Source organism: Poecilia reticulata, chromosome 17, assembly GCF_904066995.2.
Source record: "Poecilia reticulata chromosome 17, P_reticulata-male-v2, whole genome shotgun sequence".
NCBI classification, from domain to species: Eukaryota; Metazoa; Chordata; class Actinopteri; order Cyprinodontiformes; family Poeciliidae; genus Poecilia; species Poecilia reticulata.
Window position 1 is genome coordinate 5879457 of NC_088846.1, and position 16118 is coordinate 5895574.

General features: G+C 38.5%; 1 protein-coding gene across 2 annotated transcripts in view; it reads right to left on the minus strand.

Annotated features, from left to right (window-relative positions):
• Positions 1–3326: 3326 nt before the first annotated feature.
• Positions 3327–16118, minus strand: part of scp2a (sterol carrier protein 2a) — a 29438-nt gene continuing 16646 nt past the window's right edge. Inside the window, exons 15-17 of one of the 2 annotated variants that reach the window (XM_008433204.3) lie at positions 11831–11960; positions 5219–5298; positions 3327–3786 (exon numbers count right to left, since the gene is read on the minus strand). In XM_008433204.3, coding sequence (XP_008431426.1) covers positions 3691–3786; positions 5219–5298; positions 11831–11960 — 306 coding nt within the window. In that variant the 3' untranslated portion in view covers positions 3327–3690. Of the gene's footprint in view, positions 3787–5218; positions 5299–11830; positions 11961–12683; positions 15979–16118 lie in introns of those variants that run through there. The other variant, XM_008433205.3, reaches the window with a different exon arrangement.

Here is a 16118-nt window from a genome sequence, read left to right on the forward strand (position 1 = left end):
TATTATAAATAACAAATGTATTTAAGTAACAGACACTAGAGATGTGCAATGTTGCATATTTTGGTATCAATCTGATAAGTATCAGTATCACCGATTCTGATACTACTGTATAAAGAAAAAAGATCATCTGAGAATAAATCACAACAAAATCTTTTCTGAGGCAGAGTTACAATACTGAAAATAAAATTTTATTTAAAATGTTATCTTATCCTGCTGCTATCGATCTGATACCGATACAAACCTGGTATCAATATTATTTATTGATGGACCTGCATTGGCAGCAAAGTAACAACAACACTCCTTTTCTTCTTATTGTTTTAAACTGAAAGGTTTATAAAGCAGTTTTGTCGTCAGGTTTAATCAAGGTGAACAGATGATCAGATCGGCTCCCAGGAAATGACATCAGCACCATATGAACCAAAACTCCACTCTGAGTTGCGTTCTTTAGCGGTTGTCTTAAAACACATTGGAGTTCAGTGCAGTCATTAGAACTTTATATTTTTAGACCTTTTTTAAGCACAAATTAAATTTACAGTTCTCAAAAAATACTTTATAATTATTTGCTTAAACAGTTAACTTTTAAAAGTGAAATCGGGAGAAAAAGCAAAGCTGGTGAAGCTTGCAGCAACTTTTCAAAATGATGGATTATCTCTTCTAATTCTTGTCTAACTACTAGTGAGGATTTAGTAAAAATATGTGTAAAAACAAAATAAAAGTTAAAATATTTCACTTCCTCTCCACTGTGTAACTTGTATCATTTTACGTGGTGAAAAAAAAGTCCAAGCAGGACTTTTTAATGGACGGAGTATTTTATAATCTTGGACAAACTTTAAATGTGTTTTTTTTTTGTTGTTGTTTTCTGAGCACCAGATGACCTTCCAAAGTTTTCTTGAGAGGAAAAGAAAAAGAAAAAAGCAAAAACAAAAAAAATATTCTCAGTTAACCAGCCTCCCACTTACACTGTGTGCATTAAAAAAATCCCCATGAGGCGCCCATTATCATTCCACCGGACAAACCGGATGACCACAAGCTGAAGGGTCAGAATTAAGCCAGAGGCACGAATAATAACAATTAGGAGAATCCAGATGGAATGTGGCAGAAGGTTCAACAGGGTGAACTGGGAAATAAATGGTTAGCAGAATGAGAGGCGGAGAACAGGGGAAGAAGAACACAAACTCAAAGTTAAAATCAACACAGCACTGTGGAACCGTCCAACAACGCCATCAGACCTTGGTTAATGACTAATTGGACAAGTTATTAGGCAAACATAGCGGCGAGCTCAGACGGTTTGAAGATCTCAGAATCTGCTGCTCAGCTGGGATTTTCACACACAACCATCTCTGGTTTACAAAAAATGGGCTGAAAATGCATAAATATGCAGTGAACAGCAGCTGTCTGGACACTTTCAGAGGTCAATGTGTAGACTGGTCTGAAAGGTAACAGCAGATGAAAACCAGGTGAGCAGGAAACCATCTTTGACACGGCGTCACTATTTTTTTTAAGCTATAGCTTCTTGAGCACAATGGCGTCAGTCATTGTGGAGAAACGGCATATCTGCATTTCCATTGAGCGTACAAGTTGACATTTTGAAAATAAATTCGCTTAATGGAAATACGCCAATTTCGAAAGAAAAGACTTGTTTTTCTTTCAAGTTTCAGCGGTACAAATCCTCAATGGAAACACTTTTTTTTTTCCCCCGCATCACACGAGTCACATGACTCAGCGACCGGATGTTGTCAAAAAGGCAAATACTGTCATAATATCAGATACCAATGATATAAAAAATAAGTACTGTTTTTTAAAATACTCAGGTTTTTCTTTGAAATGTAAATGAAAGACCTTAATTCAACCCAAAAAATATCTTTCCAATATTTGTCATAGCCACAATTAATCATGTGAAGGGTAAAACTCGCTACATTTACCTCGTTATGGGCGCGAGGTGAAGGAGCGTAAGGCGCGCTGAAGTGTATGGGAAAACGTCATCGGCGCGTCGCCCCTCCAGACGGGGTTTTGGCGCCCCCTCTGGTGCTGCGCCCCTATGCGTTGCATACCCTGCATGCCCACTTTTTGCGCCACTGGATACATCCCAAATTTTACGTTTTTTTTTTTAAAAAGAGGGATTCTCTTTTTTTCAGAATCCCTCCATTGGTCTCCTTTCTATCTCACATCTTCTACGAACGAAAATAATGTTCGGTTGTCTCATTTCCTCCATAATATTGGCATTTCCTGTATTGTGCTGATGTACTCTGAAAACTATTAAAAGTTTCTCCTTCCTTCTCTCATTCCTCATACTTTTTTGGAATCCTAAGATTACCACCTTCCTTTGTTATCTTCACCCCATTCCCTCAATTTTTGTTCAGTTACACTTTTTATTTGATTGTATTTATTGTAAAGTTGACTTGTCCTTTTTTTCTCTTCCCTATCTGCTGTTTTGTTTCCCTTAATCCCAATATGTGCTGGAATGCAAATAAGTATAACTGTTAATCCCATCATTTGTATCCTATTTAATGATTGTTGCATTTCTAATAACATGTCTGGCCTAAATGACTATATTCTGAACTGGTTAGTGCTGAACTGGAATTTGAACAAATTAGTTTTATTTTTTCTGTCCATTGTACTTCTTACAAAATTGCTAATATTTCCCCTGTCTATACTGACATTTATCTGTAATTAGTTTCATCAGAAATATTGGTACAATATTTTACAAAATATTTATTCTGTGTAAACATAATTTTTTTTTCTACGATAAATGTAAAGTCGTCATCACCAACAGAGGCTTTCACATGAGGAACACACTGTGCTCACTCATTTTTCTCTGCATCATTACAAACCAATTTTTTTCCATCTGAGGGTGAAAGTTGGGGTCAGGGTTAGAAATTAAAAAAGGTAAATTGGACTCAAACGGAAGCTTCAAGCAGAAAATGATTCCAAACATAAAAAAAGAAAAAAAACTGTTTTTTTTTTTCAAATAATAAGAGGGCCAAAGCTAAGCTGCAACCTCAAACTAAACATGACTGAAAATGCATGGCCATGTTCTGCGCCTTAAATCAGCTTTGTTGTTTTGAAAAATAATTAAAGCTGCACTTTGCAACAAGGTCTCACGAGAAAGGTTCAGTTCAAATTATTAAAATCTCTTAAAATATTGCGATAAATGTCTGGCAGGAATATATGCAAGCCTCAGTCTAAGGCTTTCTGGATGAATTCATATCTTTTATTACAACAACGTTGTACTTATTTCCTACTTTTGACTTTGCTTCCTCTTTTAAAGAGCAAAAAATATCCATTTAGAAGCATTAAAAATTTCAGAGACGACGACTCCAAAGACATTCAGAGTTAAAGACTTTATTTTACAAACATTAGATCTTTTACATTCACATCCTTAGAATGATTATAAAAAATGTAAAGTCAAGAACAACTTCAATTAGCCTTTTTCACACCAGGATCGGTTAGGACACGCTGTGCTTTGTAATCTGTGACGACATTTGATAATTTCTGTAGGACCATCAACATGAATAACAGCTCTGTTCGCTGATTAAAAGGAAGAAAAAAAAACATGTAGAAGCAGCTTCACAGACCTCCTCCTGAGACAGAGCCGGGCGCATAATCAAAGCGTTTCATTTAATATTCAATTAATTCAACATGAGCCTAGTTTTCAATGTTGGGGGCTGCACAAAGAGCTCCTCCAAGGCTTCACAACCGGGCTTTGACTGGCGTCACCTGGAGGTTCTGCAGCTTCATGGCCATGCCCATGTTCCCAGTGATCTTCAGCTTCCCTTTGAAGAACGCCTGATGTAGCCAGAGATAAAAGGACAAAAGATGAAAAGTCCATTTTAATATTTCTTAAAGCAATAGCTCTGACATGTGGGCCTTTTCACAGAAACAGCAGATCGCTGATGAAACTCGAAACAGAGAAAAGTTTTATTTTTTTTATTAAAATCCGAGCTTTTATTCCTTTTTTTTTTTTCATCATTTTTGCCTTCGGCTGCTTTTGTCACTGATCAAAATAAGAAGTTTATTTTTCTCAACCGTGTGGTTGAGGGCACATGGTCTCCACATACTGATTTTAGTTTATAAGACCTAAAAGTCTCCAAATTCTTTCTGCCTCATTGCAAGTCAAAAAAAAAAAAAGAATTAAAAAAAAACCCAACTCCGTTAAAAGGGAAAACACAAAAACCTAGCTACACAAGTTGGCACAACCTTAATAATATCTTGAACTTACTTTTAAAATTAATTTTAGCATTTAATGTTAAAACCCAAAAGGGTTTTAGGACTAGGACTAGAAAGCTAGTCCTAGCTTGCTTTCTAGCTTTCTAGTCCCAGCTAGCTCAACAACTAGCACCTAAGCTAGTCCTAGCTTTCTAGTACTAGTCATTCATTTACAGTCCTAAAACCCTCTAGCTTACTAGCTAGTCTAGTTCCAGCTAGCTAAAAATAGGACTAGCTTTCTAGTCACCAAAACTGCCTTCCCAGAAAAAAAATAATTACCAGATTTGAAAGGTAATACACCTTTTGGTATATTTGGGAAAATATACCAAAGGGTGTTTCAAGATACAAGCTTAAGGGTGTGCAGACTTTTGCATCTAAGTTTTAACAATATATTTCCTTTTGTTAAATGTTTTCTTGCAACAATGACAATTTTTGAAAAAAGTATTTGGTATATTTTAAGCTCCAGACTGTTGCTGGATTGAATTGGAAACTTTAATGGTTCTTGCATTTACTAAATGTATAAACCTAAATAATATTCATTGAACTGAAACAGGAAACATTTAAATTGATTCAGTGTGACATAATGTCTTTTAAACACAGCATGTATTTAAAACATCTGCTTTCCACTGTGTCATATTAAAAGGCAGAAATGGTTTCGAAGTAATCAAACATTCTCTGATGTTCTGACACGAGTAAAAACTTGCATTTAACCAGGTGTGTGTAACGTTTAGATACAAAAAGTGGATATAATCAGGCACGAATACACGATTCCAACGGGCTTTCAGCCAGCACTGTAATAACAGGTCAGTGTCAAAGGTCACGTCATCTCAGTTCAATTCATTTCTGGAAACTGGGAGATTGCTTTTAAAATTCCTCCCTTTCCCATCATATCAACAATGAAACTGAGTGCAAGATGGCAAACACAGTTGCCATGGAGCAGATGTGTGACCATCTCACAGCGGAAATATATATGTACACACATGCATATTGGACCTGACGTAAGTAAACACACCGTTTGTGGGTTCAGCTTTCCTGTCATGAGATGCAGCAGATCCTCGTCTCCAATGGACAACGTGCAGTCTGCCGTTATACCTGAAAAATAAAAAAAAGAAGATATTTACAGTAAAACTGATTCACTGCAGCAGTTTCAGCACAAACGCTGCGTAACTGATAAAGCAGAGTTCAAAAACCACTTGGCGCTTGACAACAGGCATATTACGTTTCATATTGGAGATGAAAAGCTCATCTCGGTCCCTTTTATCGCCGCGCTCGGAACAGAAGGCTCAGATTTGCATTTTGATGAGTTTCAGAGCCGTGAAAAGTCACCCTGGAAGGAATCACGCATGTTCAACTGGATTCTTTTAATTATTTCGGGAATGTCGAGTCAGAGTTTGTGACTCATCCTGCACATTTTAGACCAAAGTGACGTTTCAGGTCAAAGCACCTAAAAAACCCTCCGGCTGGAATCGGCAAAATGTTACGCGTTTCTAGAAAGCTGAATTCTGACTGATTTGAAAGTTTGGAACATTCTCAGTTCATTTATTAACTACACAAAGACAAAACGGAGCATAAATGCAAAACAGAAGGAAAAAAAGATGCAGTTTTCATTTTAGTACATAAAAATTTAAATGAAAAAAAATATCCTATTTGGTCCATTTTAAAGTATGTAGCTTTTATTTAAAAAAAAAAAAAAAAAAAGATCAAAACAACAGCATTTTTGTTTTAAAAAAAAATCCCTATGGACCTGCTGTCATTTTCACAAATACAATGCTCAGTCAGAAACAGCCAATCACAGTCAGGAGGAGTGTCTTAGCGCTGTCAATCATGTTTTTATACATGCTGCTCAGACCCTAACCCCTTTCTCTCTGCTACACTAAAACAGAGCCCGTTATAAATGCTAATGCTAGTTAGCATGGTCGCTGATGTCGGTGGATAAACAGTTTTCCTGTAATGTTAAGTTGTTTCTCTGCCATCAGCACATTTAGCACCGCTAAGACCCGCCTCCTGGCTCTGATTGGTTGTTTCTGGTTGCATTTCTTTATACGGCAATAATAGCTCAAGGGGGAGGTGGAGATGTTAGGGGTTTTTTTTCCCACAGATTATCTGCCTCATATGACACTGTCATGACATGATAAAAAACATATTTCTGTTGTGCAAATTGATTTGTGTTCAAGTGTAACATAAGTCGTCTAAATTTTAAAATTTACACGTGCATCGACAGTTGCGCAGTGAAATTTGTGTCTTGATCAAAATGGAAGTGCAGTACACATGATTATATTAATACCTGACTAATGGTGCAGTTTATTTGTTTTCTTGGCATTAAATCTGGTATTCTGTGCTTTGCTACAGTTGGTTAAAGTACTCCTGTTTCTTACACATTTTCTCAAATAAAATATTGTAATAAATTTTCAGCGTTTTTTATGATGATACATGGTAATCGAAGCGATGTCGGCCCCGGGGCACCGAGCAGGCTGGGACCGCGCATGGAGCAGGAGCCGCCGACGCTCCGATAAATTAACGACGACACGCTGCCGAGCTGAAGCAGCGGAATGAAGAGGTGCAAAGTGTTTGATGTCCTGCCAAGTGGCACATTTATCATTTCTTTTTCCCAGTTCAATGAAATGCAAATAAGGAAAGGACGGGTGGGGAGTTGGAGGAACTACGTACACGAGAAACAAAAGCAATTAAAAGCAGATCCGAGTCCCTGACAGGTCCTTCACGGCTCGCCCTGCATTGCCAGATATTCTCCATTCTGCCTGACCTGCATGTTGATATCCGCACATCGTCTTTAACTAAACGTCTTATTACATCAAAGGCCTCCGAGGGGGACTTGTTTTTCCTGCACCGTGCTGCGTTTTAAATGAAGAATTAACGCCAGTGATGCTCTCCTTAAAGAAGGCACGGAGGTGTGCTTCGGCAGGAAACGAAAGTGATGAAGGAATGTTTTGTGCCGCCTGCCGTTTATCACATTTACTCTCCTGGCCTTTTGTCTCGTCCCTTTCGCTCGGGCTCGCAGGTGGGAGAGGTTAAAACCCGGGAGGAGGAGAAACAAGCAGCGAAATGAGATCAAGGCACGGCGGAGAGAGGAAAATGATGGTGTCACTTCGAATTTACCTCCTTTCTGTATGTAATCTTTTCTGATTTGCAATTCAGAAGTGAAAAGAAGTGGCTGTAACTTTCAGATCTGCTTGTGCAGCACACAGTAGTTTTGAAAGTGCTCAGTTTGCCTGGTGGAGGCGGCACTTAGTCCCTTTTCATGTCAAGGGGGGATAATATCAAGAGGGATTTAGCATAATACATCCTCTCTGAGTCCAGAACTGTGGCGGGCGGCAGCGTCACTGATGATGTCACCGCTTCAACCTGCAGAGAGCCAATAGCGCGAGTCAACATGCCAGAGGCTGTCAACGCGTTGCTAGGTGAGATATGGTGGAATCATGTATGGAAGATTTTTTATTTTTTTTCATAAAGAAGGAAGAGTGGAGAATGCCTGGTTGGTCCAGCTAACATCAGTTTATGTTCTGACCTGATGATTCCACATATTAAATGTTGGGTCTGAAAGGAACAAAACCCTCACGGCCCCCGAGAGCTGAAGTGTATTCATGGGCCCTACTGGTGATGATGTGGACTATCTGGTGAACTCTACCGTCCAATATTAAAGGTAAAGTCTACCAGAAAGTTCTTTAAAATCTCCTTGTATCTGGAAGACATCACAGCCTTAAGAAGACAAACAAGCGCGCAACTTCAAAAGTTGAGATTTTCTAACCGCACAGCAAGAAAGAGATTTAAAGACGAGCAGCAAAAGCAAATGAGGTGGATTAGCGGTGCTTGTCAAAAACTGATGTCTGATATTCCTTGTGTCCCTAAATACTGAGGTGCTAGCATGTCACAGGAGTCATGACACTATTAACTTATTCGATTTGATAAAAAAAAAAATAAAAAAACTGAACTCGATAACTTGGATCAACTTGTAATTGGATTCAACTGACGTGTTTGTAAAGTGCCTTTGGATGACAGTTGTTGTGAATTTGCGCTATATAAAGAAAGTGAATTGGATTTTTTCATGCCTGCTCCCAAACAATTAGCTAGCATGTTGATAGGCTCCAGTAGCTGCGCTTCCACTTGCGTGAAATTAAATTACAAAAACAAGTTTGCTTAATGGAAACACAGCAATTTCAAAAAATTTCACGTTTGATGAAAAGTTTTTGGATGAGGTGGTTTTTTCACAAATTTTTTCACAAAACTACAATGGAAACACTTTATTTTGCATCACACGAGTCACTTAATCAACAGCAGGATGTTACTACTGGTGGAAATGACAAAGAAGATGACAGGAAGTAACAGGAGGACGATTGTTTTCGGGGTTTATTTCTGACATTGTGCAGCTGGTTCCACCAGAAGTCATACAGCTTCACACAGTTTATAAGAAGTTGTGTGAGTGTCTTGGATCCTTAGCTTTTCTAAAAAATAAAAAAATAAAAAAAATAAAAATCAACGACTACAATTTCCCCAAAACTCCTGAATAAGATGCCGTTGTCTCCTCTGACGGCTGATATGAATGCAGCTCATGAAACAGTTTACATCCGTCACTGACAAGATTTTTAATTTTTCTAACTGAGCACGTGAACAAGCTTATTCACATGTGATATTAATTTAACTTCTTATTTAATTGACATTCTGTTTTTTCAACAGCAGCAGAGTATAGACAAAGATTTGCTCACTGGTTGCTGTCATGGCAACCTGGTGACCAATGGATGCCGCTCTTAGCTGTAGTTTTCCCAACAGTGAGGCCACCAAGTGAGGGTATGGAAGAAATAAAGAGCTTTTTGTATTTGTTTTATTTTTTACTTTTTTACAGATGTGTCCAAACAAAGTCCATCATCTCAAGAGTTTTGAAACTCCTTTAAAAAGGTCGTCTCGCACCACATGAGCTTTTAGTAGCTTTCTGAACATTTCACTCCACTTTGAAGGACACTGCAAAGCTCAGAAATAATGGCCTCGATGCAGGAAGTATCACTGGGGAGTCCATCTAGTGGAGCAGTTTTTTGGTGGCCACTTAGGAAGCGGTGTGTTCTAAAGTGAGTGTGTCCAGGACGCAATTCAGCTTATACAACCAAACATACGGTTCTAGATGAACGGCTCCTTCAACAAGTGGATGGCAAGAGAAGTTTTAAGCAGATTCCATTCTTGAACTGCGTCCGAGTTCCTGCCTTTTCTTCATGCAATTTCTTGTTTCATGCGCAATACGGGAAAAATCACTGTCCTTACAATCCGTCAAATGAACACTCTTGGTGTTGTGTTGAACACACGGCTCCGTGTTTCAGCTACTTCACCGGTTCTTTTGAACTCCAGCCACAGCGCAAAACCAAAAAGAGCCACCTTTAAAACATGTCCTTGAAACTCTGTTACTAGCTCTACTCTCCTGATATTTCTGCAATAAAGAGAGATATCAATAAGAACATGCAGTCAAGTCTCATAGAGAAAAAAATCTTTTAGTCTGAAGTGATTTCAGTCAAATTTGGAGTTCAATTTACCTCAACAAAACAGGCTATTTATTTTTGAATTAGGTTTGAGGAAGCAAACCCAGAGAACTAATACATATTTGAATTTTTGAACAGACAAAAGAAATATCTGGATGTAGTCTGTGTTGACCAAGTCATCATGGATCTACAGCTAGGGGTGTTTTTACTTTAGCCTAGGTTTTTATGTGTTTCCTGGGGAAAGAAAAAATAAACTAAACAAAAAAAAGCCGAAGGAAAGAAAAGTAAAGGGAGGAGGAATGCGAAAAGGAGACTGAAGGAATAATTATTAATTTAGATAAGCTTGTTCTATAATGAGCCATTTCGCTTTAAGGATCACATGTCTGTAAAAGCAATTTGCAGGCATGTGATTTGTTCGTCTCCGTTGAGGCAGAAATCTCAACCGCTGTTGGCGACGAGCCATTTTCACACAATCTGGAACTTTAATACTCTGTCACTCTGCTAAAGCCTCAGCATTTGTTAAAGCATTGGTTCTTTTTCGATGAAAGTTAGTCACTGATGAAAGCCTTTGTGTGGTTTTTGAGTGAAATCAATGCCTCTCTTTCATCACTTCCAATTTTCACAGTTTTCTCATAATATTGCATTTTGTTGCTGCAGCAATTCGTTTCAACCTGCCAACAATACTCTTGTGTAAAATACAGTTACTGTAAACAGCTTATGAGTAGCCATATTAGCCTGATTATGTGTTCCTTTTCTGTTAATTTGACTGAAGAAGTTATGATCACTGACCGCACTTAAAAAAAACTACATCGTTTTTCAGTCAGCTGATATTCCATATCAAAGGGCTACCAAGTACAAACACTCTGGGGTGTGGAAGTTCTTACTGAGGAAGAAAAAAGTCTAGGCTAAAAGGCTATTTATAACAGCGGTGGGCACTTCTATCTAAAAAGTTAGCTATGGTATCATAAATATTAGTTTCAGCTAGTGCTAATGCGCTACACCACCATTGTATTTAGTAAAAGCTAATGCTAAAGCGCTACATTTAATTCAAATTGTATCTGCCCTTGGTAGGCTATAATCCTCAAGTGCCAATTTCATTTTGACATCATAATGTACATGTCCTAAAATGCTCTTAAATATTGTATTTATGCTTATATTTTTTTCTCTTTACTGTCTGTGTTTCATGTTGTTCCTGTCCGTTCCCGTTTAAAATAAAGATATTTTAAAACAACAAAGAGAACAAGGAGAGGAAGCAGAACTGCTGCGCAACAGACTTCACCAATTTCAAAATAAGAGCATGAATGTAAAAGTATACTTAATTCTTAACAGGGGATAATCAAAACTTTGACACATATGTTGAACTAATCAACTGAAAGTTTTCAAAGCAGACAAATAAATTAGAGCTTTGAATTTATCTGGGAAAGAAAGTGTTTAGGGAAAGCTAAGTGTGCTAAACATTTTTAAAATAAGCTCCGCTACAAGCGCATTAGCAGATTGGCGGAAGAGAGAAGCCCTTTAGAAGATAATGGGACGGATGAATGGAGGACAGCAAAATTAACTCCAGACTAGATTTGAAAATATTGCCAGGACTTTTAAGAGTTAAGGTAAGGATCATTAATCTTTAGGGAAAACACAGAGATTGCGGTTTATGTAATGCAACCTTACTCATACTAATATAAGGCGCATTGGGTGGTTAAAAGTGTGAACTACATAGCCATTTCGTCTTTGATTTAATATATGACTTCACATTTCCTGCAAGTTGAAATGTTTTTCTTTTTTTCCCCCAGTTTTTTCTTCCTTAGTTTAAATATTTAATGATGTCTCTGCAGTAAGGCAAGAAAAAAAGAAAACAGTTTGAATGTGGATTTGAATATAAAATAGTTGAATGCAATATTTGTCTTATTCCTTAAACATCAACCAATAAGAGGACTCCATATTTCCTGTCAGACGGTGTCATATGGGAGAAACTGCAAATATTCATACTCTGTTTAATTCCTACCTTTCAACTAAAAACGACTATCAGAAAACACACCAGATTGGACAATATAAAGAAAATAAAACCGCCCGACTTGCTGGCAAAACCCATCAAAAAACCACAACAATTTGTCCTCGACTGCAGACTTTCAGAAGGCTATTAAGACACATACCTGGATCATTTGTGACAGAACCTCTGCCATTTTTCACATCCACGACCCAGGTGGCCTCTCTCCCATCAGGGCCGTCCTTCACCTTGAACGCAAACACTCCGCCGACCTTCCTGACGAGTTTCTCTCCTTCCTGAAAGAAATCAACAGAGAGTCTCAGAGTCTCTCGACCTTCGGCTGACAGACAGACAGTACCTAAAATCAGAGTCGGACTGGTGAAAATGCACTAATCAGCAACAAGGCGTCAGACATGTCAAGCTAACACTCGCAGTGAACTGCAGGCGCTGGGGGGGAAACAGCTTCCCAACGTCGTACCTGAGGAGGACGATGCGTCTGCATCTGTTAAGGTACAGAGACAGATTCTATATAAAGACACAACGCAGATCGACAGATTACAGAGTGAGAGCCTTATCATTCGGTGGGAACATGATCTGTTTACATCCTTCATTGTGTGACGCTTTTATGAGCAAATCAGCCAGACAAGCAGTCATTACGAGAAGATTTGGTTTTGTTTTCTTTCACATCAGCAGCTCTCCGAGTTCCTTTCTCGATATCTCCCAATTATTCTGCATTCCTTTTAGGGTTAACGCTATCGGCCTCTCGCAGGGCAAAAACCGCCCACATGTTCCAGCCCCACTGGGGGAAAACTCTCTCTCAAAAAAACCCTCCCCCAAAATCAAACAGAACGAGCTCTTCAGAAAGTCGGAGGTCACAACAGCAGGACAATGAAGACTTCTCCCTCATCGCCGGGAACATTTGCGTTTCTCTACACTGAAGTATTCTCCTCTGCACCAAAGCCTGGAAACTAGTTCATCTGAATGCACCGCCGCAGTACCTTGGAGAAGAAACCTCAATGTGTTTTAGTGCAACTTTATGTGCTAGATTGAGAAGAGGTAGAGCAGAATTGTAGGTTATGAAGAAAATATATATATAGTTGTATTTCTTTTAAATAAAAATCTGAAAATTGTAGCATGCGTTTGTATTAAACCACACTGTGCTGCAGCTACAGCTGTGCACATCTAGAGCAGAACATTTGTCCTATGATCTGTTTGCAAAACAGGTCGAGCTCGGTCAGACTGGATTAACCAACAATGTTCAGTCAGAAGCTTCTTCAGATGAGCTGGAGTACAGGCTGCTACAGGATATCTTTCCTGCAAACAGCCATCGCTACTTACAATAACTTTTTGAAAAATCTCTAATTATTATGAGCTAAAACGTTTAGTTTTCCTTTGGAGCCAATAATGTATTTTTTAATTTAACTGAATTTGAACGGCGAATGTCTGTGGACATTAATTTTCACAGTTTCGTTAAAAATTCTAGATATAATTGAAGTCTGGACTTCGATTGGGCTTCCTAACAAACAAATGGGCTTCGATTTCTAATCCATTCCATTGTGGCTGAATGTTTGTCGTTCTCCGACTGGAAGGTGAACAAAAACACACCTGGAGTGTTGCCTTGATTCTTTCATGTCTAACAAATCCTTTAGTCTCCCATGGCAACCATACAGCTGTTTAAAACACCTGGGTGGACCTAGCCCCGCCTTCGAGGTGCAGCTGCTCGTCTGTGCGGCACCTTCTAAGCTTCAGAGCTTTAATCCGCTCAGCTGCAATTAGCAAACACCTGGTGACGGTGGGCATCTGCTGAGAACGTTATGTGGGCTACTACTCAGTGAAAAGTTGGTAAAAATGTTGTTAAAGGGTTTAATAGAGGAGCCATGTTCATATGACTTCTTGAAGGCGGAGTTTCAGAAAGAGGAGGAGATTCTTAAAAAGACGGAGCCCCAATTTTAAGGCATTAAATTACAAAGTCAAATTTCTTTTCAGTCATATTTGATTTTTGTAACAACTGAAGGTAAGTTACTTCATTGTGCTATATGAATGTCGCTAGCAAATTACTGCCCCTTCGAGCCTCTCGACAGCTGCCTCCCTGACCTGTCCGCTGTGTTCCTCGGTCTTCATGATGCCGTTTGTTCACCGATGTTCTCTAATAAACCCCTGAGACTTTCACAGAGCACCAGCGATGAAACTACCGAGATTACATTAGACACTAATAAGGCGTCTTCAGCAGGCAGTTGGTTTGCAATTAGCGGTATCAAAGACAAATGATTTTTAATTATAAAGCAAATTAAAAACCGTGTCACACACACAGGGAGCGCTCACCTCCACGATTACTGACGGCATGTTTCACTCTAACGCACAGACGGATGAAGGTCAGGCCTCGGTGTGCTTCATGGCCCCCCGGCCCCTTTCATCTGTTATCCATCATTCTCTACAGCCAATTTCTCTAACTCAGGGTCACAGAGAGGACTTTGGGCTCTTTTGTCAAACGAGCGACAAAAGATACATGGAGGGATTAAATTGACAACTTTAAAAAAATAAATAAATAAATAAACTAGACACCAGTTTTTATAGACCAGTTAACCATCATGCACTGCTTGGGGGGGGGAAACGTTGAGCTTTGAAAAGGCTAAACGAAAAGGTTCATGACCTTCAGATAGCCCGCAACTTTAAATTAGGACTGGGTGAGTATAGTAAACACAGTCAATGTATTACAATTCGTGCGTCATCTAAAATGACAGTGCGGCTATTCGAATACGAGTTTCCATAGCAACCACTGTCCAACTTCATCGAATTGTCTGGAAGCTCTGCTTTTCCTAGCGAACGCCAGAGTTATAATAGTTTTAGCTTTTTCTTTGTGGTTTAGATTTATTTTGTTGTGACTTTTTGTTTGTCTAACTCAGTTATCTTTAGTTTGTAGAATGTGTTAGTTCTTACTAGTGACGTATTGTTTCGTTTTACTTTAGTTTTTGTTGGTTATTGGAGTAGTTTTCGGATTTTTTCGTACTTTAGTTAAATTTTTGCCGCAGAACTCAATAAGGTCAAAGTATTGTACTGTGATTATGTTTACATCAATCGGGTAAAGAATTAAAATATATATATATATATATATATATATATATATATATATATATATATTCAGTTATTGTTGAACAGCCAACTGGATCTGGAGCTTTCTCCAAATTTTTATTGTCACGATTTTGCGTAGCGTAGCCGCCAGGAGTAAGGAGTGACGTAATTTGCAGACACATGATAAACTGCTTGTGTGGAGAAAAGAAAATCAATTTCACATCAGTTCGAAAGTCTAATAAATAGATTCATAAACAGGAAAGGTATTATTATAACTCTAATTTCAGTATCTTTTAGTTTTACTACCGCACAAGATAGATCCGGTTAGTTAACAGTTTCCTCCATTAATTTGCGTTTTTATTTATTTCAGTTGCCAGAAATGTTTTCTCGATTTCCGTTTTTGTCATTTCATTAGTTCTAGTTCGCTATGGTAACCCTGGTGAACGTATGGCTGACCATCCACCCACATCCATGCAGAAACCTTCCGAGTTTTTTATGTCCTGACGTCAAACAGACGTAACTTAGCACCAAGTCGGCCTGACAGAGACTCCATCTCCATAAGAAGCGTTCAGGTCTAACGGATGCCAGGGTTTGTCTGATAAACTAATAAAAGATGATCAACTTTATATCTCTGCCTTCGTCAAACGGTGAGAAATTAGGTTAGAAGTAATTTGCTCAGACGGTTTTCATCCTAATCTCTGCCCTGCTGCTACTTTTAGCCGCGTTCATTTGAAACGCTTGCTGTATGAGTCATACTTTGCTTTCGTACTTATTAACCAATGTTCCCTCTCCCATTGAAGTATTTATATTAAATCATGTTTAAAAGTCCTGCTTTCTGTAATAAATCACACACAGTGTGTGATGCCAGGCTAACGTTCTGGTGGTTCGTCTCTGAACTGCATGACATGTTGCTGCTCAGCTTGTATCTGCGTTCTGCGTCGCCTGTTGATTTAGTCATTTTCATATTCTCATCTTCATGCTGCCGTTTTCTAGTCTTTGTAACAAAGTCGTAATATTGACACATAAGGAAAACAATATGGAAAATTTACAATGTTTCTATTCGTCTTATTAAAAGATAAAGATGATTTATGGCTAGTTTTGTTCAGTCTTGCGTCACTTTAATGTTTTTTTTTTAAACTGAGAAGCCAGACTGGTGCTTTGCTTTGAATCTGAACTTGTGGAGAATCATGTCTGCAGTTGGATGATGTGGAAAAAACGGCTGCAAAATGTGTTGCTTTTGTCCAGCTGTTGACAAAAGGAGATACAAAGTATGAATATTTATGCAATGAATATATAGTTATGGAGAACATATTCTAAATGCCACTGTATGCATTGAATACTGCGATATATCAAACCTATATCTGGATAATAACTTTTAGGAGAGC